The 13,195-nt window shown below is 32.6% G+C and overlaps 1 protein-coding gene across 7 annotated transcripts in view; it reads right to left on the bottom strand.

The window, feature by feature from the left end:
- The window catches only part of USP34 (ubiquitin specific peptidase 34), a 236,854-nt gene that overhangs the window by 95,128 nt on the left and 128,531 nt on the right, over positions 1 to 13,195 (bottom strand). For 6 of the 7 annotated variants that reach the window (XM_036873004.1, XM_036872997.1, XM_036873001.1 and 3 more), the window contains 7 exons: positions 11,628 to 11,710; positions 8,865 to 9,019; positions 7,621 to 7,734; positions 5,794 to 5,893; positions 5,500 to 5,659; positions 2,537 to 2,663; positions 2,293 to 2,440 (listed from right to left, as the gene is read on the bottom strand). In XM_036873004.1, coding sequence (XP_036728899.1) covers positions 2,293 to 2,440; positions 2,537 to 2,663; positions 5,500 to 5,659; positions 5,794 to 5,893; positions 7,621 to 7,734; positions 8,865 to 9,019; positions 11,628 to 11,710 — 887 coding nt within the window. The remainder of the gene's footprint in view (positions 1 to 2,292; positions 2,441 to 2,536; positions 2,664 to 5,499; positions 5,660 to 5,793; positions 5,894 to 7,620; positions 7,735 to 8,864; positions 9,020 to 11,627; positions 11,711 to 13,195) is intronic. The other variant, XM_036873000.1, reaches the window with a different exon arrangement.

Here is a 13,195-nt window from a genome sequence, read left to right as displayed (position 1 = left end):
CAGCACTAAAATATGTCTTCACTGTGCCAAGACCTAAACTTGAGAATTTTCTCAATGATAACCTCAGATGAGGCTTTACACAAATCTTTAGAGAGGGTGAAAGTACACCCTCTTTAGCTTGTGTTCTTCTGTGACCTAACAAGGCAGTACTCTCTTTTCCTTAATCCATCAAGTTTGTGCATACTTATCTGTTTCACAGAACTAAATACATTGTTTAGGAATATACACACTGGAGGTAAAACTATAAAGAACACCAAAAAAGAGTAACAAATCAAGATAGTGTTATGGGGAAGTGGAAAGGATGATATCACGGAGGGACACACAACTAGCTTCTAATAATGTTCTACTCCTTAATCTGAGTGGTAGGTACATTGGTGGTTTTCATTTTATTATTACTCATTTCATATTCTCTTTATGTACAATATATTTCAATGTTAACAAAAACATACTTTTTGATCTCAAAATTCCATACCTAGGTATTCAGCCAACATGCATTAGATAATGTATGTATTAAGGATACTATCTATAACACTGTAATATCAAAAGAAAGGAAACAAATGTCCATTAATAGAGAACAGGTAAAATAAATCATGGTACCCACCATACTACAAACAATGCAGATCTTTAAAAGAATGTGGTAACTTTCTATATGTACTAATATGGAATGTTCTCTAAGATAATATGAGCACAACAAACAAGGGGTCAAGAGTATAAATGGAATGCTACCATCTGTGTTTGAAGTATATAGCTGACCCCTGAACAACAAAGGTTTGAACTGCGCAGACCCATTTATAAGCAGATTTTTTTCAATAGTAAATACTACAGTACTACATGATTCTCAGGTGGCTGAGTCTACAGATGCAGAACTATGGATATGGAAGAACTGTGGGTATGAAGGGCCAACTACAAGTTATACATGAACTTCTGACTGTGTGGAGGGTTGGTGTCCCTAACCCCCACATTATTCAAGGGTCAACTGTATATATACAAATATTCTTATATTATAATCTTATTATCTCTTGAAAAATACCTAAGAACATTTGCCTCAGGAAAGGGAAATGGGAGACTCAGGGATAGGGGTAGGAGGGAGACTTTTCAACCTCTATTCCTCTAACCAAGACTACTTATTAATTATTCAAGAACAAAATTTAAGATCTGATATACTGGGACTTCCCTGGTGGTGCAGTGGTTAAGAATCTGCCTGCCAATGCAGGGGACACGGGTTCAAGCCCTGGTCTGGGAAGATCCCACATGTCGTGGAGCAACTAAGCCTGTGCGCCACAACTACTGAGCCTGCGCTCTAGAGCCCGCGAGCCACAACTATTGAAGCCTGCACACCTAGAGCCCGTGCTCTGCAACAAGAGAAGCCACTGCAGTGAGAAGCCCGCGCACCACAACGAAGAGAAGACCCCGCTCGCCGCAACTAAAGAAAAGCCCAATAACAGCAATGAAAACCCAACACAGCCAAAAATAAATTAATTAATTAATTAATTTAAAAAAAGGATCTGATATACTTTAGAAGACACATACATATACTTTCATCTTAAGCACGGTGTAGCAATATTGTTGGCTCCTTACTAAAACATGCCAAAGAATTATCACTCTGCACAGAAGCAGGTTAAAAGTCCTAAAAAGAAGCTTTTAAAACTTTAAGACTTTTTTCCCTAAATGTATAGTTAGCCTGTTACAATGTCAGACCTTTAAACTGTAATCAACAGCTTTCCTGGTTGTTCCTCTGTTTAGCTCCTATTTTATGTGCTATGGAAAGACACTACAGATGCACCACTGGTTTAACAGTAAAGGAAGAATCAAATATACCTATCAGGCCCACATGAAAAATTTCTTAATATGATACTTTTTTGGAGGTAAGGGGAGATGCACAGATGGAACTTAATGATGTATTGTTTTCATATGCTTCAAAACAACAACAAAATATATCAAAATAGAAAAAAAAATTCATTGGGTAAAATTGGGTACTAGGTAGTGTATGGACACTTAAACTTATTAGTTCCCACACTGCTTATCAAATAACCTCCAAAAGTAGAAATTTTTTTGAGAAAAATGAGGACAAGTGTTTGCAAATAACATCTTTAAAAAAACTTAACTCTTGTCTAAGAATCAATGGCACCATACCAAGGGTATGGGAGGGCATGGCGGGGGGGCGGTGGGGGGGGGGGGGAAGGGGCGCGGGGAGAGTCATGAACATGGTTGGTAGTCTTCAAAGAAGTAAAGGTGTGAAGTCGATATATAATAGAACCTAGAAAATATGAAAATTTGAACTGATGGACTTACCAGGAAATTCTCCCTTTCGGCTGCTTTGACCAAACTCCTGAAGCTGAGCTTGTTGATTTATTTGTTCTTTCTGTAAATTTTCATACCAATGAGTTACTTCAGCCCTAAGATCTGCTACCTGGTCACTAGGATACATTTCAATAGTCATCTGAAATATGAGATGCAACCAATTTAAAAATACAAAAAGAACATATATTTGAACTGGGAAATGTTATCAATTTGGAAACTAGAACTATATAACTACCTTGTCAGGGAGTCCAGCTGGCTGGCATACAACCCTTAACGGCAGGGACTGTTTGTCACTCAGTGCTTTCAAATGACTACTAATACCCGTGCCTTCAATTTGCCACTGTCTGAGATGATATGCAAACCTAAAACACACAAAAACCACACACAGGAAGGATATCATTATAAACCATTTTAATGTTACAGAAGTTTTTACTACTTTACAAAATGAAAGCACCCACAAAAGGGTCCAGTACATTCCAATTTACTCTACAACATTAAGTTTAAGTTTGGATTCATCATATTGAATCAAACTTAAATGTGTAAATATAGCTAAGAGCTCCTTAAAAATTAGTTTCTAACAAAAATTACTGAAAAAAAAAAAAAGACCCATTAGGAACACTTTTTTTTTTTTAAAGGTTGGGGGGGGGACGCAGGGGAGTAGCAGAGGCAGGAGGAATTTAAAGAAACAAACTAATCTGGTAAGTAAATGGCAAGCTGTCATTCCTATTTTCAAAAGAGGAAAAAAGGTATTAGGAAATATTTTTCAAAGACAGAACTGTATTGTAGTAAATATATGTTAACCAGCCTAACAACTTGAGAGCCGATTCCATGACTGCTAAAATCATAAAATGAGTTATAAAGATTAATATTTCAAAGGAAACAGGCATCTAGCATGACACTCACTAAATATTAATTTTCTAACTTATTTTCAGTTGTTGAAGACAGGATCCAGGGTACCTGAATTTAGTTAAGAAAAAATTATCAATGTCTAAAACTAATCAGCAATTCTAGAATAGAAGGAGGGCAAGTAAGGGAATAAATGTACTTGATTTCCTAGAAGTGATCCAATGTCCAGCTTCTACGAGCAAAACAGTAATCTTTTGGGGCCTGATTATTTTTTGTTATGAGGGGTCTATCTGGTGCAATGCAGGATGTTTGGCAGTGTCCTCTACCTACTATATGCCAACAGCACCACCTTCTCCCTTAAGCTGTGATAATCAAAAATGTCTTTAGGCATTCTCTAATGTACCCTGGAAAACAAAATCGTTTCTGGTTGAGACCACTGTTTAAGACTATAACCTTAACTCTTTTTAAAAAGAATACCTCTTTTTTTTTTTCTTTTAAAGAATACCCTTTTAAAGAGACATTTTTATTTACTCTTTTAATATTAGGAATACATAAACACAACAATTACTTTATATTTTCATTTTATAAATGTTAGGCAATTTTAAATTAGGAGTAGCAACCCTTTTAAAAAGACATTTTTATTTACTTTTTTAATATAAGGAATACATAAACACAATAATTACTTTATATTTTCATTTTATAAATGTTAAGGCAATTTTGAATTATGAGTAGCACTAAGCACATTAAGCACCTGAAACTGTACAATGATACTACACAAGGATTTGCATGAAAATTCCTAGATAATTTTTAAAACTAGCTCTTAGCTTTTGAATATTCAATTCTGTTTCCTAGTTTCTTTACTTGCCATCCACAAAATAGTATTTATATAAATTATTTAACACCAACATTAACTTTTAGAGTAAAATATAAACAAATACAAAGACTTCTATCAAGGATACTATAATCAATTTTTTTGAGTTAGAAAAAAGTTTGTACATCTGAGAAGGAATTTTTGAACTGAAATTCATTAAACTTATAAAACGCACCATTGAATCTTAGGAAACAATTTGTTTTTAAAGACTTTTAAAATAAGTGCTTATTTTAAAACCATTGGTAACACTGTATGAGGACTAGGGGCTTGAACCAAAAGGACCTTTTTGGTTTGTTTGTAGGCCCTGCAGCATAGAGAAAATTTTAGAAGAATACCTATCGTATCATTAAGAGTAAATATCTCTGATAGGAAAAGATAGAGACTTTCATTTTCTTTAGTATTATCTTAGTGTAATATCTGAATTTTATGAGTATGTATTAATATTTTATTAATTTGAGTAAGACATATCACCACATTTGCTTTTTTATTTTTATTTTTTAAGTGGTCAAAATTATGAGGCAGTGTGAAGTTTCTGTGCGAAAAACTCTAGCGTTCCCTTACACATTCTTTAAAAACACAAGGAATTAAGCAGAATTTCCACAAATTACAATCATAATCAAAATAAAGAATTTTGCGATGCCTAAATGTTTTAAAGCATGGAGCCATGTTATTTATAAGGAATGTGTAGAAAATCTTTATTCAGTATTCTCTGATATTTTAAACAAAAGGTCAATATATACAAATTGTATAAGTTTTTCATTATCAAACTGAGCTCTAAAGTTGAAAGAAGTTATTAATTTTAACAATTTTTTTCAACAGTTCTTTGTACTTTTACATTTACTCATGATTTTTAACAAACAGAATTTCTTAATTAAAACTATCTACTCACCTTTCAATTCAGTCGATATATTCATAAATGTTAATTTGCTTTATTTCTGTATTACACAGGGTATGTCTAAATTAATTATACAGATATTCATTAACACAGAATTTTTTGATCATGTTTCCATGGTAAATGGAAATTCAAAATTAAAATACTGTCTCCTAGTCCAGGAAGAAAAAAAAACAGCAAATGAAACAAATGACTCAACTTGATTCAACTATGAGAGATTATTTGATGTTCTTGGTGAGGGTTTTAGTGAAACTTTTTTTGGTAGTGGTATTCTGCCATTTCAATCATAGTAATGCTTTCTCAGAGATGGAATTCTGTCTAGAGATTCTTATTCATGCATATCTTCTCAGTCTTATGATTTTTAAAGCTCTGCAGTATTTACCAGGAACCTATATTGCCTATTCCACAACAAAATGGTACATATCATGAATAAAAATTACTTCCATTACTAACCTTTCACTTTTGGTAAGTTATGCTTTCTAACTGCCCCCAAGAAAACCTTTAGTTTAATTTTAAGAATATTTTGGACATATCAGCATAAAAAAAAAAGCCTAAAATTCATTCTAATAATGTGGTATTAAAAAATTACCTTCTCCTAAATGCTTCCAGATGTGTCTTCAGCATAAGGAGTCCTCTTTCTATAACAGTGAGACTTGAGTGTGATTCCTGTTCAAGACTGCTAGAAGCTATCATAAGACTCTCCATACACTTACTAATAAATTCTTGCTCCTTCTCCAAACCTGTTTTACCTGAAAATCAGATGTTTAGATATGTATATCAATCCTATATTCTTGTTTAGCTATATTAAAGAAAACAAATTATAGCTAAACAAAAAATACTTACATAAAAAATTACCTATCAGACAATATTTCAAATCACTCACCATTAATATAATAGGAGTTAATATACTGGATAGCTGCTCGACTGACATCCCCAGACTGTGCTCTTAAAGCAATGCCCCAAAATTGGTCCATACCACAAAGCTAAGAAAGAAAAATATGACATCTATAAATGTTATTATTTGTCAAACAATGTAAATTATTAGAAGAGCAGTTACAAATTTAAAAGGCATTCAATATCAAAGTTTTAATATCCTATAAAATATTTAAAAGGCAATTCCTAATTACTTAGTGTTATTAACTAATATTTAATAATAATAAGGATAAAAGCCTTGGAAATTTCTTCAGTCACTGAAACATACCTGTACTTGTAAAAATACTTAGTTATAAATCATCTAACTATGTATGTGTATAATGTTTAACTCAAAAGTTGTGACTACATAGTGGGAAAAACTCAAGTCCTCAAAACATGCTACAAAGTAATAACAACACATAATTATTAGCATAACATGTTAATGCTTTCATCCAACTTATTCTGAAAAAGTCACTGCTTTCAGGTATTCACAGAAAATTAAAAAGATTCGCTAACCGAAGCTGACATTTAAATTTATGACATTAACCATGAGATGAAAAAAAGTTTTCACTGAAAATTACAGAAAAAGTGGAGAGTGAAAGTTCTCAAAAGTTGAGCAGGGTGAAGAAAGATAACCTTCTGATAGGGGACAGAACACCTTTAGTGTTCATATCATCTACTTAAAAAGCAGTATTATCTCAAAATTAGAGTATGACTACTTGGGTAAATCAGATCTGTCTGGTTATCTGAAATTACCAAATTGAAACCTACCATAGTGCTATCAAAGTAAGAGTTAGGACCAAAAAATTAAAAACAAAAACAAACAAACAGAACAGAACACTATTCAAACCAGGAAAGAAGGTAGGAAGATACTATGAAAGCATTCTAAATACAATTAAAATTATTTTTTACCACATAGATTAACATCAGTTTTCTATTATAAACAACCTCTAAAGAAAATTAATGAAAAATGTTAGTGGATACTGCATAAATCAAAGCTATCATTAATAAACAAATGTCCAATAAGGAAGACTTTCAAATAACAATCTGTGTTAGGTGAGTTTAGGAATAATGCATTCACCCAACTAGGCAAATGGAACTCAGAACCAGAGATAAGACTAGCAATTTGTGACAGTCTTCAGTTAATGAACTCATCATCAAGTCTCATGGTCAGAAATGATTTAGGTGGACTCCATTCCAGAATAGAAGTTACCAATAGGAACTCTGGAGTTGCCCAAGAGCAACGAAAAGCTTGGCCACAACAAATGGCATGAAAAACAGATTTTAGACAAATCAACCTTCTACTTAGCAAAATTCTTTACTAATCAAGGAATGTATAATAAGTCATGTTAACTGAGTTATAGTTAACATACAATATTACATTAGTTTCAGGTGTACAGCATAGTGATTCAATATTTTTATACATTATGAAATGATCACTGCAATAATAAGATCAATTACCATCCAGCGCCATACAAAGTTGTTACAGTATTATTGATTATATTCCCTATGTGTACATTACATCTTCGTGACTTACTTATTTCATAGCTTGAAGTTTGTATCCCAAGTTTTCATTATGTACAACCAAGGTTATCTTTAGTAATGCAAAATTATCAACTTTGCTTTATAAAACTTTTTAAAACCAAAAGATAAAACTTTTTAAAACCTTAGAATAAAAGTCTGCATAGTAAGTAAATTCAGTGCTTGGTAGACTATATAATTCAATGATCTAATTTGAGGAACAAAAAAAAAAATGTCTACAAGCTGACCTAATAAAATGACAAACCTAAATCCATACCTCAGAGTTTGAACCACCATCATAGGCACTGGTAGCCAATCGAGCCAAGTTACAGAGATGCTGAAATAGGTTTAAGCCAGTCATGCTAATCGTTTCAGGTTTTAGCTGGGGCATCTTAAAAAAAAAAAAAGTTTTTCAGGAAGTTTAGTATGATAATTAAGTTAGCAGATTTCATTTTACTGGATTTAACATAACAGATTTAAGTTAATAAACCTAGTTTTACTAAAAAACATTGCAGAAAAAAAGTATCAACTGAGATTTTTAGTGATAATTTAGAAATAGATAATAATTTAATGAAAATTTTATTCATGACATAAGTGAAACCTGTCTGATACGTGTTTCAATTTTTGAGATGTACATCGACCAAAGGAAATTTTTAAATTTTATTATTTATTGTATGCCTACACTACACACAGTTATAAGATGTATAGCCACATGTACAGTTTGTGTATAAGTTAGAGCTTGAAATTAAGATAACTGAAGGTCTTTTTGTAGCTTTGTCTTAGATCTATTAAGTGATTTAGTTTACATTACCAAAACTCATTCATATGTACTCAATTCTGTCAGAGACTTACCAGAGAGCCTTTATAATCTCAAATATTAGCATAGGAATAATAAAGTCTATTGCTTTATTATCATAAATGTTTTAAAATTCAAATGGAAAATTATCACCTGAACCAACTGTGGCACCTGATAAATAAAAACAAAAATTGGATAGACGAGTATCTTTAGTATCATGACAGCACTTCCTAAAAACGCCTTCCCAGAAATCTACAAATCTGAACATTGGCTTATATCTGTGGGAAGACTGGCTAAAACCATACCATTTAAGGAAAGACCTTCAGAATACTGCTCTCACACTAGTGGGGTGGGCACCACCCTTGAAAAATTGAACTACAATGTTACTCATGATTTTTTAAAATACACACCAAAAGCCCCCACATTTCTTATTAGTGTTTACCAAGAGTTACTCTAATTACTGTCAGTTTAAGTACTTTAGCTAAGGAACATAACATTTTTGTAAATATAAACTAAGTATTCATTTAGATATAAACACTGTAGAGGACAAAATTAAAGCAAAATCTAAGTGGCAAAAATTATATAAGGACTGTTGAAAAGCAGTATATTTGTCTAGTTTTTTAAAAAGTATTTCAAACAGGAAAAAATGAACATTACAGTTTACATTTCAAGAAAGAAAAAGGAAATATAGAAAAACAATACAAACAGTCAAGAAATAAAATTACCTTCTCCAGGAAAAGATGTTTGTAGGTTTCCATTCCCATAGCATGTTGATCTTTACTTCGAACTTGATTTAAAAACCAATGGAGTGCGTCATCATAACACTCAGAATCTTCTACTAAACAATGCCATAAAATATCAACTTGCTCCAAACTTAACCCTAGATAAAAATTACAAATTTTAAATCCTGGTACATACAACATTTTCATCCTAATTAAATATACTAGAAGCACCAATATATATAGAAATATAAAGGCGATATTTCATAGCATTCTACAAAAATTATTTCATAAGAGATTTCATATAATTTATGCTTTCAAATGTAGTTAAATATACTCCATATATAAATCATCTAAAAACACATGACTTATGTAAGTATCCTAGAAGAGTCATTTGTTCTGGAAAATCATTTTCCCTAAAATATGAACATATCATTGTATTACAGCAAACATGATTAAAGGGAAGTAATTCCCAAAGTCCAGTTAGTTCTAAGGTTTAAGGGTTAAGAATAGAGTGGATACCATGTCATGTTCAAAGCTCATTCTATGCACATAGGAGATAAACAATAAATGCCAATAAACATTATTTCTGAAAACTATGAAAAAAGGGATCCTTATGATTAATAAAACAAAAGGGAACTGACTGCCTAAAACAGAACAGCAACACATCAGGGGATACAATTAGCTGAGAAGCCAATGTAATGAGACAAAATCTGTATAGTACTTTGACCCAAGTATTAGATAATTCCAAAGTGTGGCAGAAGGAATCAGAAGAACTATTCAGAATCAAAGAGAAGGCATTAGGGCAATCACAAGTCTGAATATGGATAAGTTAGACAATCCAAAAGGGTAGAATAAAAGCGTAACAGGGGATTTCTAAAGTATATCATAAGGGATTCTAGAGCCTAGGCTTATTCCCCAGAATCAGAAGGCATTTGAATAGAAGATAGAATCGTAAGAACCACCACCCCCCGCAAAAAGTAGATGAGATTCAGAATATGAAAAGCACCTCAGAAAGTATTCCATAAGATGTTATGGAAAAACCTGAACAGAACTTTGGGCCAACCCAATATTTACCTAGTAGCAATATCAGTCTAAAGAGTTTAATCAGAAAAATGTATCCAATCAGTTTCTCACAAAAACAGTTAATGTATGGACTACTTGTTCTAAGAAGAATTTCTGCCCCTGGGAGCCAACATAAAAAAACTAGAAATAACCTTTAGTGTATATTATAACTTAAACACATTAAGTAATTAAAGAAGAGATAAGTGAAGATAGATAAAAATAGGTAAGAATCTTAAAAAAAGGCATCCAGGTTAATTATAATAAACAAAACCGAAGTGTATTCATAAATGGCTATATCACCAATTCACATTCAATAGGCAATGTATAAGCTGCCATTATTGTTTTAAGTTTTTAAAGGAATACAGTTATTGGTATATTAAAAACCTGTATTAACTTATCAAATATAACTTTGGAGTAACCATATTATACCTGAAAGGAACTGTGCCAGTTAGAGAAGTACAATTATGATGCGTGATAAGTGAAGTTTTCAGTATGATTCTATATGTACAGTAGCTATTGAAAGCCCATACATACTGTGTATGAATACATACTGTGTTCACTGGAATGGGAGCAGCAAAATAAGTAATTCATTACTCAAATACTGAAAAGAGTGATTAACATTTTCCAATAAAAATTTATACTCAACAAACATGAAACTTAATGGTCATGTGAAATTATTTATGCTGACAATATTTGTTTTGGCTTGACTACTCCATGTATAAGATTTTTTAAAATATTTTATATTATTTGTTTCTTGTATATTATGAGTCATAATGGGTGTAATAAATGACCTAGTAATATGAAACAAAAGTTTCCTATCAAAAACAGGTGTCTTCATTTTGATATCTATTGATATCACAATGTTAGCGACATTTATTACAAACAGCTTGACTTAAAGAAGAAATTATAGACTTAAACTGTAAAATAAATGCATGGCATATCTCAAGCATATATGGGCTTAAGAGTCATGAAGACATCTCTCAGGCTAGCAAAACACTCACCAGTTTGATTATATTAACCACAGCTAAAGAAAGAATGCCCTTCTAACAAATGAGGTTTGTTGACAGGGACACACAGAAAAAGAAGTGTGTGGAGCGTGAAAGAAAACACAGTCAGTCTAGCAGGAGGAAAGGAGCTCTGGCCAAAAGAAATCAAGCTTCCTCCTTTCTTGTGAGAATATCTAGCATGTGGATTTGGATATGGTTCACACTCTGAATATACCAAACCAATCTCTCTGGTTTTTTTTTTTTTTTAAGATTAACTGTTAATGAAATTGAGTTTGAGATTCATCTAAATAAAACTAGGGTCTCTAAGTCTCTATCACCTATGAAGCCAACCAATTTTGGATAAGATCAGCCCTGATAATAATATGCAGACAGTGGCTGTTTCCAACCGGAGTGAAAGGAATATTCTATAACCAAAGGTAATAAAAAATACAGTCACTCTAACATGATATGTTCTCCTATCCCAAATATTTTGTTCCTGAAATGAGTCATTTATTCATTAAGAAACTGGCACTTTCAGAGCCTGAAACAACAATGTGTCAGTGGCGAGTTCCCATTGCCACACATACTGAGAGGACATTCAGTACTGAGAATAATTTGATCACCACAGAAATCTAAAGGCGTGAGTACATTTAACTGGACTCTTTCAAGAGCCAAGGAAGATCTAAAAACTGATTAAAATACTGATTTAAAAACTTACTGAAATGATCAGGAGATCCCAGAGTTGAAAACACGCAAGTTAAGAACTGAAGCCGCACTTGAACTTCGGCACTATGGCTGTACCTGTATTTAAAAAGTCATTAAAATAATTAACTGAGAGATTCTATTTCTTAATTATTTTTTAAAGATTTAATGGTCCTAATCTTAAATTATACGAAATAAGTAAAATTCCATTTAATAACATTCATAATTATTAAATATTTTAATTATATCTTTGGTTATACACAAAAAAAATGGCCACAAAGCCAAATGTTACATGTGAGATTTGTTATTTAATATTATAAAAATCTGCAAACTATTAGAACACATACTTTCAAATTAGATAAGTAGATAAGAACTCAACAGTGGAACAAAAGAAATGTCATTTTAAAATTATGCAATATGTACATAAATTAGAATAGCTAATAAAAAACATTTCCATCTAGAAATTGCATGTTTCATTATCATTGTCCCTCCAGGGATAATACTATATTCCTTTAACAAAAAATGTTAATAAAATATCATTTCCATAAATCTAATTCATAAAGAAAACAGTGGATACAAAATGAGCATTTTTGAATGTTATTTCAAATCTAAGTAATTGTAATTCATGTGTACAAAATTCAATGGATAATTTAAGAGTTGCTTTGAAAGCTTGTTAAGTAGGTGATTTCACATGGTTCCCTGGGAATTCAGTTAGTAGGCATTTGCAAAGGAACAGCATTTTAAGAAGCAAGTGTTGGGTCTGTGGTGGAAGGGTAGGAGATGGGTCTAAAGAGGTAAGCAGGGGCCAAATCACCGCCAGCATGAATGTCAGAAGAGTTTGATACTGTTCTGGACACATAAGGAAGTCACTGAAGGGAGCTGGGGAAAGAAAGGTAGTAATGATCAGGTTTGCATTTTAGGATTCCTTTAGCAACTCCATGAACTGCATATTGAACTGTGACTGTGGTATCACAATATTCTAGTTCCCACAAGCACCTGAGTACCCAATGAGACTAAATCAATCATGAGTTCTTATCTCTCTGTTACAAATCAAAAGGCTGGCTGTGGAGGAGCTGCCCAAATTACCTTGCCAACAAAAGGCAGCAGCCAGTCTGGGCCATGATCTATATCCCATTTTGCAGAGAGTCAAAGAGCCTCTTAAATCAATTTCTTAACATCTTTAAGTAAGTGCAAAATTCTAAAAGCTTCCTAAAGTTAGCTGGTTTCAAAAATTACACTAGATTCGTCATTGAAGTTTCAAGTTAAGGTTTCCTAAAGGTTGAGTTTGCTGGATATATCTTTGCTTCTCTTTACTGTCTCATGTTAACATTGGAAAAGAAAAGATGAACTTTTGCTTTGTCACTGTTGCAGTGCCCTTCATGAAGATGAAAGTACTTACGGCAAGGTGGCTGGGAACTGGGGGTGGGGAGTGGGGGTGGAACTCACAGCCTAGAACACTATTCAGATAAAATTCAAGGCCTGCTCTTAATAGTTTTCATCCTTTTACTAAAAGGACAGAGATTTTTGTAGCAGAGACCTTGGAGTACAGGTTCAAACATGAGATCTATCATACATCATATGCCC

Source organism: Balaenoptera musculus, chromosome 13 (genome assembly GCF_009873245.2).
Source record: "Balaenoptera musculus isolate JJ_BM4_2016_0621 chromosome 13, mBalMus1.pri.v3, whole genome shotgun sequence".
Classification (NCBI taxonomy): domain Eukaryota; kingdom Metazoa; phylum Chordata; class Mammalia; order Artiodactyla; family Balaenopteridae; genus Balaenoptera; species Balaenoptera musculus.
The sequence above is the reverse complement of the archived record's forward strand: the minus strand, read 5'-3'. Positions and strand labels throughout refer to the sequence as shown.